The following is a 19,177-nucleotide window of genomic DNA, read 5'->3' as shown; positions in this document are numbered from 1 at the left end:
CCAGCTAATAACCCTCATGGGAAGTGTTTGACGTAAAGAAAAAAAAAAACAAGAAAAAACCTAAAAGGAACAGATTTAATCACATTAGACGTCTTTCTGAGAGTGCTGTTATCTTCTTCAATGCCCTGAACCAACACAGAGCAGCTACTCGTGAACTACCCGAAAAATAGAGCCTCAAATCAGAAGTACCTGACTCCGTGGTATAATTCTCAAACAGCCTAAAGCAGATGACTCGTAAGCTGGAGAGGAAATGGCGTGTCACAAATTTAGAAGATCATCATTTAGAATGAAGAAATAGTTTGTTGCTTTATAAGAAAGCCCTCCGCAAAGCCAGAACATCTTACTATTCATCACCGATTGAAGTAAGAAAGAACAACCCCAGGTTTCTCTTCAGCTCTGTAGCCAGGCTGACAAACAGTCAGAGCTCAAGCTGGCTGTAGTTACACCTTTACTCAAAAAGCATCTCTAGACCCAGCAGTCTTAGCTAATTATAGGCCAATCTCCAACCTTCCTTTCATATCAAACATCCTTGAAAGAGTAGTTGTCAAACAGCTAACAGATCATCTGCAGAGGAATGGTTTATTTGAAGAGTTTCAGTCAGGTTTCAGAGCTCAGCACAGCACAGAAACAGCTTTAGTGAAGGTTACAAATGATCTTCTTATGGCCTCTGACAGTGGACTCATCTCTGTGCTTCTCCTGCTAGACCTCAGTGCAGCGTTCGATACTGTCGACCATAATATCCTATTCGGTCTTTAAATCTGATGTCAGTACTTGTCTGGGCCCAAACTCCGCTTCAGGTCCCAAAGTCAAACGAACACTGCGGCATCAATGAGAGTTAAAAACTGTCTAAATTCTTTCATTTGTAATAAAATGTTCAGTGTTGCTGCTTTACCAGGTGTAACAATTAAGCTTAACATCCAGGCATCCATGAAAACAGGATTTATTAAATTTAACAGAGTTAGAAGTTAGCAGGAAGTTAGCTCGCTAGCTTCCACCTAAACATGATATAGCATGTTCTGACTGAGAGATTAATGAAAAATTCAAACGTACAGCTCTGCTATCACTTCCAACATAAATGAAGACAGAAAACTAAACAGCAGTGACGTTTGTAGGGTTACTGAAGTTGCACTAGCTGGTATATAATGATGTGCTACGTGATTGCTAGCGACACAGCAATGTTAGCATAGCATAAACAGTGAAGCTGGAGGATGAACGTGTCCCAGTTAGGTAGGTACTAAACAGTACCTGGTACTATCACTGTAATTCATTATTATCAGGAAGTCCTAAAAACTCCCTGAAAAGCCTTCAGCTGATCCAAAATGCTGCAGCAAGAGTCCTGACAGGGACTAGAAAGAGAGAGCAGATTTCTCCTGTTTTGGCTTCCTGGTAAATCCAGAATTCAAAATCCTGCTCCTCACATACAAGGTCTTAAATAATCAGGCCCCATCTTATCTTAATGACCTTGTAGTACCATATCACCCTATTAGAGCACTTTGCTCTCGCTCTGCAGGCCTACTTGTTGTTCCTAGAGTATTTAAAAGTAGAATGGGAGGCAGAGCCTTCAGTTTTCAGGCCCCTCTTCTGTGGAACCAGCTTCCAGTTTGGATTCAGGAGACAGACACTATCTCTACTTTCAAGATTAGGCTTCAAACTTTCCTTTTTGCTAAAGCATATAGTTAGGGCTGGACCAGGTGACCCTGAATCCTCCCTTAGTTATGCTGCAATAGACATAGGCTGCCGGGGATTCCCATGATGCACTGGGTGTTTCTTCTTCACTCATGTGTTTGTTAATAGACCTCTCTGCATTTAATTACTAGTCAATATTAATCTCTGCCTCTCTTCCACAGCGGGTCTTTGCTTTGTCTTCCTCCCCTCAACTTCCTCTTCCTGTTAAAAGGGAGTTTTTCCTTCCCACTGTCGCCAAAGTGCTTGCTCATAGGGGGCCGTATGATTGTTGGGTTTTTCTCTGTAATACTATAGTGTCTTTACTTTACAATATGAAGTGCCTTGAGGCTGCTGTTGTTGTGGTTTGGTGCTGTATAAATAACACTAAATTGAATTGAACCTGTCCAACACACTGCTCTTTACTGTAAATCCACCAGAGTACAGCTTGCTAACCTGTTCATCCTGCAGTAAACAATATTTTACAGACACACTTTTGAACAGAGAGGTCACCAAAGAAGTAACAGTGCTAATGAATGAGATCCCATAACCCAAAGTCATGAGCATGAAGCCCTCAGTTTCTGTTCCTCTCACCTGCATAAACTTAAAAGGTATTTTTGTTGTTACAGACATTTTAATTACGCTTCTCTCCTTCACTCAGACGCTATCAGATCCCCTTCATGGCCTGTCACCAGTCTTTGTCCCTATTCTTTCATACAAAACATGAAAGCAGCTGTGCTGTAACATCTCACAATGTCTATGTCACTGGCAGACAACCGGGACCGTACACATTTCATGTCGTGACAGAAGTTTACTTAAGCACTTGTTGGCAGTAGCAATACAGCCCCATTAATTTTACAAACTTAGTTAGTACACAACTTCTCATTCGTATCATAAAATCACTCAGCCGTGACCTTTTCTGGACTGCAGATCTGGCGTACCGGGCATTTGCTCATTGCATGCACTTGTGGCCGATATACTTTTGGTTTTTTCCTTGTCGATATAATTTTAGAAGCTATAGGCCGGCTTGAAAGTCCACTTTGCATCGGCCCTACAAGTACCGGCACAAGCCATTTGTTAATTTTTCATTACTGACATTGTATTGGCCAATCTAATCTCTCAACACAACCGACCTACCTTACGTTCGCTGTGCGCTCATGCACCTCGTTGAACAGAAGAAGTGATGGAGACGGACAGCTTGCTCAGCTCTAACATCGCATTGAGGAATCGCACAAATCAAGTGGACCATCTGACCAATCGTGGTGGACCAAAACTTGCTGATGGCTAAAATGGAAAATGTAATTACTACATCTATTAATCTCTGTAATATAATATTAACTATGATAAACAACAAAACTATATGGAAAACGGATTTTTCTTCCAACAGTGTGTTTATTTATCTTCAAACATAACACCTGTACACGACCACTAAAACGTAAACAAGTTGCTGAACTTACACTACAAACTACACATACTGCAATAGTGCATATATCACCATAAAGGGAGGGGGGGCTGTGTGCGACTCCCACCATATATGACTCACACTCGCAGGTTACACGTACATTAGAAAGTAGTCATTCAATACCAAGCAATAAACATCATCCCCAAATTTTCCACCAGCCGGGGCAAGTCTCCCCTGCGTGGTGATCTTTTCTAAGCTCAGAGTTGATGTTAATTCTGAAATCCATTCTATCCTTGGTCGATCCACCTCTTTCCAAGCAACTGCAATCACTCTGTTGGCCACCAGCAGCCCTTATGTGACAGCTGGATAAATAACCAGCAGAAAAAGTTTTGGTTCTAAATGCATCTCTAATATTTCTTATTAATATGAATATTTCTCCTGTAAGTCCCCTCTCCAGAACTCGAGCTTCTTTGCTGACGTTTCTGGAGAGGCAGCCACCAGTTCATTATACATTTTAGAAATCAGGCCCCTTCCCTGACAATCTTTCACCATCATTTCTTCGAGTTGATGGGCCAGAAATGGACAAGGACTAGTTTTGCTGTTCTAATAAAATCTCTCATTTGTAAATATCTAAAAAAAAACTTGCTGTGGGCAACAATTTCATCAAAGGACAACAAGTGTTTGTCTGGATTGTGGAAACCTGAAACGACTGGTCTTTGTTTGTTTGGGTTTTTTGCAACACAGAAGAGAACCTTAAAACATTTGTCATATACTTTACAGTAATGTTCAATATTCTTTGCTCATATTAAATGTTTTAATAAGTAAATATTTTGCCCCAACAGTTCAGCCAATAAAAGGCTTTCCTTAGGCACATTTTGTGTGCAGTTTGCAGTCGATGCAAAAACTGAAAGCTTGCTGGTGTCAAACAGAAAAGCAGCCCTACTGCTTACTCAAACCACACACACTCTTTTCTCACATAATTGTGAAAAACTGGTTCTGCACACATTAACGCGTCGCAGCCGTTAGATTCCTCTAACAGGTGGAAATGACTCGTGGGAACATAACCTGTAAGCTGCCAGGACCAAACAGCAAACTCAATGAATAAACATAATATCTCACTGATTAAAAACAACAACAACAACCCAGTAGCATGGCTACTCATTAGGACACAGTCCAGCTTGTTTGTTACACTTAATTTGCACTTTAATCACACACAAGTCCAAACCTGTGTCGCCTACACGCTGAGAACGGCACATGTTCACTGTCTTATTGAAAGTCATGAAGTTTTACTTAGAATAAGCTGCTGCATGCATGAAGTTGTGTTTTCTGGTGGGAGAGCAGCAGGGAAGATTAGTTTGTGTTACTCTGTTTATTTTGTATCCTTCCCAAAGCACTGATCCTCTGCCAAGTCAAACCAACAACACACAGACATAGTAGAGGGAAAGAGAGAGGATCAGGAAAGGAGGAGGAAACTGGCAGCAACAGTGGCCAGACATAACTACGACACCGTGATGTCAGCTCCAGGTTAGACTCTCCGATTCTCTTTCATTCAGTTCCTCCATCCTGTCCTACCCTAATGTTTATCTCTGTAAAATGCGGAAAGATTTGACTACCGACAGTAAACACAAGTGCATCTGATGTTTCCACTGATTACTATTGACTAAACTTGACTAAACACACAGACATTTAGAGACAACAGGCCCTCGTAATCATTTCTATTAGTTCTTTGACGTTTGCCTGCAGGTGCATGTGAAGTTGGTCCAATGTAATGTAAAGTCTCTATGGATGAGCACATGAATGTCTGCTCAGAGACTGATGCCAACTACATTTACATGAGCCAGGCTCATTGCTCTACCTGCACACTCGCCTTATTCACCCATTCATATGTGCACTTTTTTCTTCCTAAATGATTTCTAACATTCATACACGCCAATGGATGCAGCTTGGGCACATGGACGTAGAAATTTCTAAACAGAAATCTCCGGCAAACAAACAACCAGTTCATGTCTCTAATTGCCTTTCCCGTTTTGGAACAAACTCTTATTTGTGATTCCATTTTGAGATATGAAGTTACAGACAGCAGCAACCACAGTGAATTATCTTCCAGCGAAACGTGAAAGGATGATGGTAAATTCCATACAATTACAGTTCACGTCGGCAGTAACGACACCTGATACATTAAAATAGTTAAATCGTTTTGTGAATTTGCTAAAACAATGTCTTACTGTACTATTCTCTGAACCCTCTCCAGTCTGACCAGCAGTGACATGTTAGGCTCATGTTCTCCTTAAACTGCTGTCCAAAAAAATGATGTGGGCTGTATAAATACTTGGAAGAATTTCTGGTCTTGTTGGGAGAGACAGGGTCTATCCCACTTTGGATGGAGCGGCTCTCATTTCTATAAATGTTATCCCCCCAAAACCACATCCCCTTAGAGACTGTGTTTTCTCCAAAAATCAACAAAAAGAAATTTAAACACTAAAATCACAACAAAAGAAAAATATAGTGTCCACAACTGTACCAAGGAGTAAAACAGTGACATGTGGATTATATGTTAGGTCTGACTCCTGGAAGTCTCTGTTAGTATATGAATTAATAATTAATAAACTGGTTTACTCTGCCTTAGTGAAACCTGGACGATTATGTTTGAATGAGTCAACACTCCCAACTCATGCTAAAGTCAGAATCCTCGAAGCACAGGGGAGCTTTCAAGAGGAGCTTTCACTCCAGCTTAATAATCAACCAAAGACCCAGACAGAACTGTAGTTCATTTGAAACCCTGATGCTTAGTCTTGTGGTATGGAGGGCCTCGAGTGCCAAAATGAAATAAACATATATTTAATTATTAAGACATTTAATTAATTATTTATATATTTCATTAATCAACTGTTTGAAAGCTTGAGTTTTCAGTTGCAACATCTCTCTGTGTGCGTCTGTGTGTCTCTGACCTTCTGTGCTAATCATCATTACGATGGAGGTAAAAACCCACATGATCGCACTCGTCTGTTCAGCCAAGCCGACGACCGCGATGCAATGCACAAAATTACAAAAGTAAGAGCTGTGCGATTGGCCGACATGCCACAAAGATTGTATCTCATGACACAAAATGTGATATGTCAACACGCACCACCCACGACACAAGTGAAGCAGCAAGCATAAAAACGCCGTAAGGAACGACGACGGACATGACAGTGGAGAAAATGAACTGAATCCGTTTTTAATAGGTTTGATTCATCCCCTGCACCCCTTCCTACTGCTACACCCACCACCACCATCTGGGCACCTGGGGGACTGCTCGGGCTTTGGCGTTGATGTAACGCCGCAATGCATTGTGGGAGCGCGGCGCCATTTGAGAAGGCCACGAATCAAAACAAACACACTGTGTTGGAAGGACGACTGCCAGAACCATGCTTAAAATCAGCTCAAAAGTCAAAGGACTGTATCAAGACCGGTTGTGCCCGGACACCAAGAGACGGTACTTGGAAAAAATAGCGTGCATCGGTACTGTGGACCCGTTTTTCTCTCAGCTGCAGACTTGCTGGTGTTTAAGGGTTTGAGAGTAAAGATTAGACAGAAAAACAATCTTTAAAAAAAAGACGTGCTTGCACTCACACATGCTATGCATAATTACAACATTTCACAATTTATAGAAGTGCAAAAATCTCTCTAAGATTGCAGTAGCAAAGTGGGAGACAAACAGGAGAAGGGGATGAACGAACTCACCACACACAGGATAGCTGACTGTGAGCGCACACCATCCTCAACAGGTTTCCATTTATTTTGCAATTTTCCAGTAAGATCATGCTGTAAAACTAGTTCCACAAGATGATGAATGACCTCTTTTTACTTTCAAAGAGACATGAGGGGTACTTCACAGAGTCTGACCTACATCGATGCATCCACACAGTGTCCATGGTTACCAGGATTGCTGCAGATGCACTAAAATACTGTGAATTAAACTCGCACTGCAAAAACCTAATGGTGACATGAGTGTCCAGGTTATTCATTACGACTGAACGGTATAATTTGGTGAAATTATACTTTAGAAGTATCATAGAATTCAGCTGAAGGTGGCGGGCCCCAGAGGTGACGGGCCCCCGAGGTGACGGGCCCCAGAGGTGACGGGCCCCCGAGGTGACGGGCCCCCGAGGTGACGGGCCCCCGAGCCCGCAAGCTGTGTCCTCCCGTCCTCGGAAATCTGGACTTGTGTGGACTTTCCTCGCAGGAACAAACAAGGATTTAAGCACAAACTCCACTATGTTGCTGTATTTTTCCTGAAAGACCTCAGTGCAGCACCCAGTAGGGAGGGTTGCTGTAGCCCAGGAGGTCGAGTAGGTCATCTGCTGACTGAAAGGTTGGTGGTTTGATGCCCGGCTGCTCCAGTCTACAAGCCAAATATCCTTGAGCAAATTGCTCTCCGACGCATCCACTGGAGTACGAGTGTGTTAGACAGAAAGCACTCCCATAGAAAACTTAGCCCTTTTCCATTAGTACCAGCATGACAGTTTTCAATTAGGCGATAGTACCAGGTACTGTTTAGTACCTACCTAACTGGGACACGTTCATCCTCCACCTTCACTGTGCTGATGCTATGCTAACATTGCTGTGTCACTAGCGATCACGTAGCACATCATTATATACCAGCTAGCCCAACTTCAGTAACCCTACAAACGTCACTGCTGTTTAGTTTTCTGTCTTCATTTATGTTGGAAGTGATAGCAGAGCTGTACGTTTGAATTTTTCATTAATCTCTCAGTCAGGACATGCTATATCATGTTTAGGTGGAAACTAGCGAGCTAACTTCCTGCTAACTTCTAACTCTGTTAAATGTAATAAATCCTGTTTTCATGGATGCCTGGATGTTAAACTTAATTGTTACACCTGGTAAAGCAGCAACACTGAACATTTTATTACAGATGAAAGAATTTAGACAGTTTTTAACTCTCATTGATGCCGCAGTGTTCGTTTGACTTTGGGACCTGAAGCGGAGTTTGGGCCCAGACAAGTACTGACATCAGATTTAAAGACCGAATAGGATATTATGGTCGACAGTATCGAACGCTGCACTGAGGTCTAGCAGGACAAGCACAGAGATGAGTCCACTGTCAGAGGCCATAAGAAGATCATTTGTAACCTTCACTAAAGCTGTTTCTGTGCTGTGATGAGCTCTGAAACCTGACTGAAACTCTTCAAATAAACCTCTGCAGATGATCTGTTAGCTGTTTGACAACTACTCTTTCAAGGATGTTTGATATAAAGGAAGGTTGGAGATTGGCCTATAATTAGCTAAGACTGCTGGGTCTAGAGATGCTTTTTGAGTAAAGGTGTAACTACAGCCAGCTTGAAGGCCTGTGGTACATAGCTGATTAATAAAGATATTTACAGTGTAGTACTGTCCATTTAGTTTTGTAGCATTTGACTGAGTCTGAGCAGAGAGTAAAGCCAGAGGCTTGCCTCATATTCTGCTCGAGGTTTGCAGACTTTCAGTCATTGTGGTTCTAAACTGTTTGTAGAAAACTCCCCACAATGAAGGTGAAAAAGCCTAAAATAGAATATAAAGTACAACTTTAAACCTTTACAACATAAAATAACTTAACCTTCTACATAACAAATGTACAGTTTCTGTCATGCACAATATTTAAACCTGTACTTATTTACTTATAACCACAAATTTGTGCCTCATCAACGGGGCTGCTAATGACAAGATAAACTTCCACAAGCTCCGTTACAACACTCCCTCCAACCTCCCCGACTGTCGCCAAACTGCACCGACAACAGTTATACAGGAAGTCGTTCCTTCAAAATAATAGCATTACAACTCCAACAGGAAGTTAATCCCAGCTGATAGTACTGCCAAAATAAGATGCAAGTAAGCAAATAAAAGTATTTAGGGTTATTTATACGAGAGGGACTTTGTTTCCAGGCAATCCAACATGTCTCTACCTCAGGCTTAAAGAATTCCTAACTGAGTTAAATTATAAATATGAGGACATAAACACATTCAAAATGGAAACTTGGAGATTAACCCAAGCAGGAGGTTTCTGACCCTGAAAAGCTCAGCCTGAGGACAAATAACCTACCATCACAAACTCAGGGAGCAGAAATGCCCTTCAACGCCACTGATGAGGCGTGAGCTGCGAGAAAACGTTCCCAATAATGGACTAATAGAAAAATGACCGAAGAGGAATTTGAGAGGAATGTGGGGGGGTTTCAAGAAGTGGTGATGATGCAGTGTCCTTTAGTGTGACTGCTCTGTGTCAAATGCTTCTCATTGTATTCAAGCCTGTGAATGTGGCAGCATGAATGTTCGCCTTCAGCCGAGCACGCCACTTCGAGGACAGCACAGAAGTTGCTTTTTATGGCCTAATATCCAAATGAGCTTTTCCACCTGTAATCACTACTTATTTTGTCCTCTAACAAAACAAACAAAAAAATAAATCACACTGTTGAGTTATCAGAGCACCCACCAGCTAGACGGGCTACTTACAATTTGCCAATACCTTACTTCACATTTGAACTGGCATCATTCAGTCTCCAGAGATGACCGACTTTGACCACTTTGCCTCCTCCTGTCACCTGCTCAGTACGGCTATATCGGTACACACAATTTGCTGCATTGTCCTGGTAACTAAATGTTCAGTGTTTGTTTAAATAAAGCATAGCGTGACCTAAGCTAAGCTGGGGCAGTCCTTAATTAGTATACATAATTGGACAGATCTCAGCCAAACAGGTAAAACAATAGTAAGTTACACCATTTGCTTCATTCTTTAATCTTTTTTTAAACTTGTTTATAGTTTACAATTAGGTTAAGTTATTCAATGCAACTGTATGTATTATTGTAGAGTCTACCTTGCAAAGCAAAGTACCTTGAGGCGACTTGTCATTTGGTGCTGTATAAATAAAATGGAACTGAGGGAAAAAATGCTCCAGCTGTGGTCAACTTTAGCCAGGTGGGCCACGGCATTTATAGGCTGTGAAAAATGCTCCCCACATGGACTGCTTCTTGTTGTGTGCCAAATATGAGAAAGGTAGCTGAAGATATCGGAGTCTGTGTCCCACTGTCCTGAGTTAGTGTCTGTTGATCTCTGGCTGCTCCAGTCTGCATGCCAAATGGGTAAGATATTAACTCCAAGTTGCTCTCCGGTACATCCACTGGAGTGTGTGTGTGAAAGCACGTCAGCAGAAAAAGCATAGAACAAAGTGCTTGCATGATTAGGTGGTGAATGAGGCCAGTTGTATAAAGTGTGTTGAGTGCTCAGGTAGAGTAAAGAACAAGTCCATTTACCATCTTTTTGACTCTTTAGATTGTTTCACTATTTTGCAGATGGTCCAACTGGTGAACGACACAACAGGAGCTAATTCAAACAAAAGATAATACTTAGAGTATGATGGTACCAATGTAGTGATTCCATTACAATGATCAGTAGCACTCGTCACAGCGAGCCATGTTTTAGATAAACACTTTTGGCTGCATGTATCAAACACCAGCTTGAAAAGCTCGATAAGCAAACGAAACGTCAGTAAGTAATCAGAAAACATTAGAGACGTGTGCCCTCCCCAAGAAACAACGAAAGCCAGAATATATGCACGAGTTCTTTTCTTTCCTATCATGTGAAAAACAACTCAAGCACCATCACACACTCATGTCTCTCTGTACTGCCTCTGAATGTGTCCTGATCTAATCCCAGCCTCTTTAAAATGCTCTGGCTGCATTTGCAGTTATCCAACTGTGCAAGCATGTAATGCTTAACACATGCAACTGTGCTTGCAGGTTTACATGTCCATGTGCATGCATTAATACACTGAAGATGTGTTTGGGTACACTCTGCATGCATGTATACATACAAATGAGCACCAGGTTTGGTCTATTTATAGAATGGCTATATTAGCTCACTGCATGTGTCAGCTGCTGCTTTCAAAATATCCACAGATAGCACCAGCAGCTCCAGTAAAGCTGCACCAGCAGCTCCAGTAAAAGTCAGTGTGAAAATAGGTGGAAGAAAATCAAAGTGTATCTGTGGTGATCAGAGAGCTGCCAGACAGTCACACCAAAAAACTAACATGTGTGTGCAAAAAGCTCACAGGTTGCTGAAGTTGGTTATAACCCTGGAGAGGGTGCACACATACACAACAGACACACAGCACACCAACAAGTAGAGCCTGTTAAGCAGTGGAGCAGCGTCTGAGTCACCCTTGCTTGTCAAACTTGTGCCTCACTAACAGTACAGACTTGTTCTTGGGTAAATCCCTTCACTGGAGAGAGTGTGTTTATGAGACAGAGGCGAAGAGCTGTTCAGTCACATCAGTTTTCTACATGTGTGGGTAAGGATGTGTGTGCACATTACAGGGCCGCTAAACAGAAGGATTTGGGAATTCCTCCAAAGGAGCAGACAGGCCAAGAGGTGGGAAGAGGGGAGGGAATCTCAGAGCTTACCAAGCACACAAAGCAGCACCCCACTGCCCAAGACAAGCCACCCAACCCGTCTCCATCCCTCTCTGCATCCATCAGTGTCTTCCTATCTATGTTTTTTTCCATGCCACACATTCCAACTCACTTGATGAAGCAGCGAGCTCCCTCAAATGTATATCCTTCCTCCCATCCTGTTGGTAAATCTGTGAGGGAGGGAAAGAAAAACAACACAAGACAGCAGGAACATAAGGAACGGTGACAGAGACAGCGAATCAAACAGCAACACACTTTTTCTAGCATAATATCTCGTTTGGATTGCGCCCTTTTTAATCAATCCCGCCCCCTCCCTCCTGCAGAATTTATCATTTTGTGTGCGTCTGCCTGCTCAGTATCACGCTGGTGGAATACACCATTGATGTGCATGCACCCAATAAAAACCTCCCCACGGCAGATGTGCAAATTTGGGGGCAATATCGTCTCTGAGCTGACGCACAAGCCGCAGCGCATTGTTCTATAATCGGCCGTGGTGACTGGAAATACTGGGTTTCTGCAGCAAAGCGGGGTATGTATCAAATGTCACTGCAGGGAATCCGCTTGGAAATCGGCAAAAGCCTACGTGACATAACTTTTAAAAAGTGTGTCGCAAAGTGTCCAGGTGGAGTAAGTGGGGTGGGGATGGCGGGGGGACGCCGTGCGCAACGGTCCGACAGCGGAGAGGGGCGACTGTTGCTTTGCTGCAGAGAAGAAATCTACCCCCGTCGTCTTTCACGCTCTCCCCGCAACTTGTCGCCCCTTTTTTCCCACCGTGACGCGCACATAACCTTTTCTAGGCGATGCGTGCGTGCGTGCGTGCGTGCGTGCGTGCGTGCACGGATTTTCGCAGGAATGTAGAAAAAACACATCCTGTATTACCTGGGGTTTTTCTGTGCCCCGTGATGACAGCTTCTCCTGTAACTGGATGCAACCAGGTTGTACTCTTTGCTTCTTCGCTGTTGGTGAAAGAAAACGGGGGAGGGAGAGGTGAACAGAGAACCCGAAAAAAAACCCCAAACAAGAATGCGTCGGAGAAAAAAGCAGTAGGTATCCATAAATCCGTGTATCCGCGTCATATTTACTTAATGAAGAATATGCGTCCATCCCGAGTCACCCCATAACTCCAAGAAGAGGGAAGGCAGGAGAGCCAGTCCGGCTGAGGATCCGCCGCCATGTCTAGTTTGGAGCTTTGCTTTACTACGGGTATGGGCTGGAGTGCGCGGCTCCGTGCCAAGCGCGCGCGCACTTCATCCTGTGCGCGCCTCAAGGAAATGCGCGAACGCGCAGAAAAGATAAAGATGCAAGCAACGATTTTGTCACAAGCCTGGGGAACCGATGGGCTCGTTTTTGGCAGCCGTGCGACTAAACTGGTGCCGGTAAACGTTCCAGATAACACGTAGCTTCATCTGTTCCGTACACGAGCTTTTCACAATGCACCAAATAAATTCAGATAATAGTGACACTGTTTCTTCTTCTTTCGTTTCGTATATGATAAACTTTATTCCCACTTAGGTCTGCCCTTCTCTGCAGATCAACACGTTCCCTGTGAATTATTGTTTTTTCACCATTTATATGGTAAATGGGGTTGAACTCATACCAATCAGGCATGATTATAATACTACTGTGAAAGAAGCCAAGGAAAAAGACCGTTTCCATGAAAGGGTGCACATGGTCTGCAGCAACGTTTAGGTAGGTGGTGCATGTAGGGAAATGTTCAAAAAAGGAGTCTGTGGCTGACGGGTGTTCCTGGTTTCTAAAAGGAAATGTTTCCAGTTGAATTGTGACTTGAAGATTGTTTTATTTATTACTAACTAAAGACTTAATAATAAACTCCTTCTTAAATAAGCATAAACGTTCCAAAAAATAAGACATTTATCCAGAACAACCTGTGTACTCCTAACCTCTCCGGCCATGCTCCTCCTCTTCCCAAACCACAAAGGTTTTCCATTGCACTTACATGCTTAAAGTGATGGGCACCTCTTTTGATTCTTATCACAAACAGGGCCATATCATTACCTTACGAAAACATAACCTAAATGTTCAAATGTATTAATCCTGAAAATATCAATTATGTAACTCACAAGCATCTATGAATTACAAACCAAACATGAAATTAATTGTAAATCCAAATATAAAGTAGATATCTGGCGCCTACAATAATATCCACATGGGTGGCAGGGCCCGAGGTTTCCAGAGCATCAGACTGTGTTTCCTAAGCACGTGACACAAGCTCCCGGCCATCCACGTGAAAAAAGCAAACATGATTCATCAGAACAGGCCATCTTCCTCCTTTGCTCGATGGTCCACTTCTGATGCTCATTGTTGTCACAGTCATTATGGGCACACTGACAGGTTTTGGCTGTGCAGCCCCACAAACAAACTGTGATACCCTGTGACACCTTTTTAATCAGAACCAGCACTGAGCTGCAGCAGCAGCTTGTTTCTTCAGCTGGAAAATATGGGCAAACCTTCCCACTGCGTGTGAAATGTAAATCAAAGAAAAATGTAATGATTTGCAAGTCTCATAAATCCATATTTTATTCAAAAAGAGCATATACACCTTATCAAATGTTTGAAATTTGTCACGGCTAAGCCGCAGGTGTGTTTGTGGTGCGGACCCAAATGCAGACACGCAAGAGATGAACAGAGGTTTACACAAAAAGCGAGCCTTTGGTACGGAGATACACAAAAAACAGAAAAACAAGGTGAGGTGAAACTAAACTGAAACCTAAACTGGGAATGAACCAACTATGAAAACAATGACGTGAGAACATAAGATGGAAACTGGATGGGAGCGTGTAAAACCTTGAACATGAAATCAAATCACTTTTATTGTCACATGTGCAGGTACACTGGTACATGCGAGTGAAATTCTTGTGTGCGAGCTTCACAAGCAACAGAGGTGTGCAAAGTACAATAACATAAGAACAGGCAAATATACGAATGGCTAAATCTGAGAATTATATGAATAAATATATGTACAATATAAGAGTGTATGCATATTACTGAATGTGTATACTAAATATGTATGTCTACGTGTGTGTATATATACAGTGGGGCAAAAAAGTATTTAGTCAGCCACCGATTGTGCAAGTTCCCCCACTTAAAATGATGACAGAGGTCAGTAATTTGCACCAGAGGTACACTTCAACTGTGAGAGACAGAATGTGAAAAAAAATCCATGAATCCACATGGTGGGATTTGTAAAGAATTTATTGGTAAATCAGGGTGGAAAATAAGTATTTGGTCACCTCAAACAAGGAAAATCTCTGGCTCTCACAGACCTGTAACGTCTTCTGTAAGAAGCTTTTCTGTCCCCCACTCGTTACCTGTATGAATGGCACCTGTTTGAACTCATCATCTGTATAAAAGACACCTGTCCACAGCCTCAAACAGTCAGACTCCAAACTCCGCCATGGCCAAGACCAAAGAGCTTTCGAAGGACACCAGGAAAAGTATTGTAGACCTGCACCAGACTGGGAAGAGTGAATCTACAATAGGCAAGCAGCTTGGTGTGAAAAAATCAACTGTGGGAGCAATCATCAGAAAATGGAAGACATACAAGACCACTGATAATCTCCCACGATCTGGGGCTCCACGCAAGATCTCATCCCGTGGGGTCAAAATGATCATGAGAACGGTGAGCAAAGATCCCAGAACCACACGGGGGGACCTGGTGAATGACCTGCAGAGAGCTGGGACCAAAGTAACAAAGGTCACCATCAGTAACACACTACAACGGCAGGGAATCAAATCCCGCAGTGCCAGACGTGTTCCGCTGCTGAAGCCAGTGCATGTCCAGGCCCGTCTGAAGTTTGCCAGAGAGCACATGGATGATACAGCAGAGGATTGGGAGAATGTCATGTGGTCAGATGAAACCAAAGTAGAACTTTTTGGTATAAACTCAACTCGTCGTGTTTGGAGGAAGAAGAATACTGAGTTGCATCCCAAGAACACCATACCTACTGTGAAGCATGGGGGTGGAAACATCATGCTATGGGGCTGTTTTTCTGCCAAGGGGACAGGACGACTGATCCGTGTTAAGGACAGAATGAATGGGGCCATGTATGGTGAGATTTTGAGCCAAAACCTCCTTCCATCAGTGAGAACTTTGAAGATGAAACGAGGCTGGGTCTTCCAACATGACAATGATCCAAAACACACCGCCCGGGCAACAAAGGAGTGGCTCCGTAAGAAGCATTTGAAAGTCCTGGAGTGGCCTAGCCAGTCTCCAGACCTCAACCCCATAGAAAATCTGTGGCGGGAGTTGAAAGTCCGTGTTGCTCGGCGACAGCCCCAAAACATCACTGCTCTCGAGAAGATCTGCATGGAGGAATGGGCCAAAATACCAGCTACTGTGTGTGCAAACCTGGTAAAGACCTATAGTAAACGTTTGACCTCTGTTATTGCCAACAAAGGTTATGTTACAAAGTATTGAGTTGTATTTTTGTTATTGACCAAATACTTATTTTCCACCCTGATTTACGAATAAATTCTTTACAAATCCTACCATGTGGATTCATGGATTTTTTTTCACATTCTGTCTCTCACAGTTGAAGTGTACCTCTGGTGCAAATTACTGACCTCTGTCATCATTTTAGGTGGGGGAACTTGCACAATCGGTGGCTGACTAAATACTTTTTTGCCCCACTGTGTGTGTGTGTGTGTGTGTGTGTGTGTGTGTGTGTGTGTGTGTGTGTGTGTGTGTGTGTGTGTGTGTGTGTGTGTGTGTGTGTGTGTGTGCGCACGCACATATTTTACAAATTAAATAGAGTAAACAATAAATAAAATATATAAAATATACAGAGTTGAATATGTGCAAAACAAGTGGCATTTATATACAGTATGGAGTGCATAATGTTGAAGTTCCAGTAGTGAAGCTGAGGTGTCTATGACGTGTTCAGCAGTCTGATGGCCTGATGGAAGAAGCTGTCTCTCAGTCTGCTGGTACGGGACCGGATGCTGCAGAACCTCCTTCCTGATGGAAGCAGTCTGAACAGTTTATGGCTGGGGTGACTGGAGTCCTTGATGATCCTCCCCGCTTTCCTCAGGCAGCGCTTCCTGTAGATGTCTTGGAGGGAGGGAAGCTCACCTCCAATTATCCGTTCAGAGCACCGCACTACTCGCTGGAGAGCTTTGCAGTTGTAGGCGGTGCTGTTGCCATACCAGGTGGTGATGCATCCAGTGAGGATGCTCTCAATGGCACAGTGATAGAAGGTCCTGAGGATGCGGGGGCTCGTGCCGAATCTTTTCAGTCTCCTGAGGAAGAAGAGGCGCTGCTGCGCCTTCTTCACTGTTTTGTTTGTGTGTACTGATCACGTAAGATCCTCAGCCAGATGTACACCAAGGAACCGGAAGCTGCTCACTCTCTCCACAGCAGCGCTGTTGATGGTGATGGGGGTGTGTACTTCTCTGCACCTCCAGAAGTCCACTATCAACTCCTTTGTCTTTGCGACGTTGAGGGTGAGATGGTTGTCTTGACACCAGTGGGTCAGGGCGCTGACCTCCTCCCTGTAAGTCGTCTCATCACTGTTGGTGATAAGACCCACCACTGTAGTGTCGTCCGCAAACTTCACAATGATGTTGGAGCTGTTAGTGGCTGTGCAGTCGTAGGTGTAGAGTGAGTACAGGAGAGGGCTCAGTACACACCCCTGTGGAGCACCAGTGTTCAGTGTGATGGGGGATGAGGTGATGCTGCCCAGTCTGACCACCTGGCGTCTGTCAGACAGGAAGCTAATGACCTTGTAGTACCATATCACCCTATTAGAGCACTTCGCTCTCGCTCTGCAGGCCTACTTGTTGTTCCTAGAGTATTTAAAAGTAGAATGGGAGGCAGAGCCTTCAGTTTTCAGGCCCCTCTTCTGTGGAACCAGCTTCCAGTTTGGATTCAGGAGACAGACACTATCTCTACTTTCAAGATTAGGCTTCAAACTTTCCTTTTTGCTAAAGCATATAGTTAGGGCTGGACCAGGTGACCCTGAATCCTCCCTTAGTTATGCTGCCGAAGGTTCTTCCTGTTAAAAGGAAGTTTTTCCTTCCCTGTCACGGTCCTGAATCGGTGACCCAGCGCTTTGAGTTTATTATTATTACTTTCTACTTCATGTTTCTTATCCTTACCTGTGTCTTCCCTCTGTGCTCTGTTCGGGTCCCTGAGTTTTGTGTTGTAAAATAATCTGTGTGTTTCCTGTTTTACTTTGTAGGTCTGTGTCTCGTTATGTCCATGAGTCCCAGCTGTGTGCCCACCTCTTCCTCGTTTCCTCATGTGCCTGCCAGTGTATTTTAGTCCCTGTCAGTTAGTTCTTGTTGTTGTGTCGTTAATGTTGGTTCCCTTCTCGTCATGTGTGTTTTCTCATGAGTTATAGTCTTGGATTTCCCAGTTTAGTTTGTTATTGTTTTATATTTCTCCCAAGGCTGCAATAAAGTGCAGTTTTGAGTCCAGCGTTTTGGGTCCTCTTCAACTGCCTGCACACAGCATATCATTCCCACTGTCGCCAAAGTGCTGCTCATGGGGGGTCATATGATTGTTGGGTTTTTCTCTGTATGTATTATTGTGGGGTCTACTGTACAACATAAAGCACCTTGAGGTGACTGTTGTTGTGATTTGGCGCTGTGTAAATAAATTGAATTGAATATACTGCTGTGGATGACATATATTGTGACTTGGGAATTATGTATTCAGTCTGAGTTTTCCATTACAATGAACCTGCATGGCTTTCTCTTGTTCATGAGATATTTACACCAGAAGTGCTAATTTGTGATGAGAATCGTGACAACTGTTAACAAATAGCTCACCTGCAGTGCTAATGGTTTTCCTTGCATTTTTAAAAATATTTATTTGCATTCCAGTGTTTAAATTAATAGATAGCCTATATTGGTCTTCACAATCCACTTCAAAAATGACAATGAGACACGTGCGTGTGTTTGTGAAAAATAGAAGCGCAAACATGAAAAACATTAGGCAGAGACAGGAAGTGAAAGGGAGAGAGAGTACATCTGTTCCAAAGAATGGTCACAAAGATCGAGATGAAGATCAGTTTGACAGACAGACAACATAACATTCGATCATATATTCAGTTATAGTTAACTAATGCATGGAAAAATATGCTACAGCTCAACTGTGTGCTAAGGTACTCAGGTAAACAGCACTATACATCTGTATACATGAATTAGAGGCGGCACATTGATCCAATTATTAATAGTATCGACAACAACACTGGAATTGATACTGGATCGATAGTAGTGCGATAGATACTTTGTTTCTATCTTCTAAATTCACTGAATTATAATTTTTTTGTGAATTAACAAACAGTATGAAAAATGTCTGAATCTTCTTGTGTCTTGTTTATAGCCAACAGCACGTGTAAACAGCCTGAGCTGTGTGTTGGAAACAGACACGAAAGGTGTGTTTTCATTGTTATTTATTATTGTAGAATCACAGTGATTTAGTGGTCATTAAGGTGTGCTCGGAATCTGCACACCTGTGATGAGTCATGTCACGTGCTCCCCTACATAAGGTATGTCTGTAGATCAATAGTATTGGTATCGGTCCTGCATTGACTTGGTATCGATACTACAATCAGCTGTACTGGACCCGGTACCATGAATGAATGTGCTGACGTGTAGCGGACGGCGCCATCTGTGACGTAGGCGTTTTCAGGCAAATGTGGGCT

At 43.0% G+C, this 19,177-nt stretch overlaps 1 protein-coding gene across 8 annotated transcripts in view; it reads right to left on the bottom strand.

Moving 5' to 3' along the window:
- LOC113009022 (pleckstrin homology domain-containing family A member 5-like) overlaps positions 1 to 12,748 on the bottom strand; it is a 163,361-nt gene extending 150,613 nt beyond the window's left edge. For 6 of the 8 annotated variants that reach the window (XM_080291518.1, XM_080291523.1, XM_080291524.1 and 3 more), the window contains exons 1-3: positions 12,590 to 12,747; positions 12,387 to 12,463; positions 11,620 to 11,677 (exon numbers count right to left, since the gene is read on the bottom strand). In XM_080291518.1, coding sequence (XP_080147644.1) covers positions 11,620 to 11,677; positions 12,387 to 12,463; positions 12,590 to 12,681 — 227 coding nt within the window. In that variant the 5' untranslated portion in view covers positions 12,682 to 12,747. Of the gene's footprint in view, positions 1 to 11,619; positions 11,678 to 12,386; positions 12,464 to 12,589 lie in introns of all 8 variants that reach the window. The other 2 variants (XM_080291519.1, XM_080291522.1) reach the window with 1 other exon arrangement.
- Positions 12,749 to 19,177: the final 6,429 nt, after the last annotated feature.

Source organism: Astatotilapia calliptera, chromosome 17 (assembly GCF_964374335.1).
Source record: "Astatotilapia calliptera chromosome 17, fAstCal68.1, whole genome shotgun sequence".
Taxonomy (NCBI): domain Eukaryota; kingdom Metazoa; phylum Chordata; class Actinopteri; order Cichliformes; family Cichlidae; genus Astatotilapia; species Astatotilapia calliptera.
Note: the sequence above shows the minus strand (reverse complement) of the source record. Positions and strands in the feature narration are given on the sequence as shown.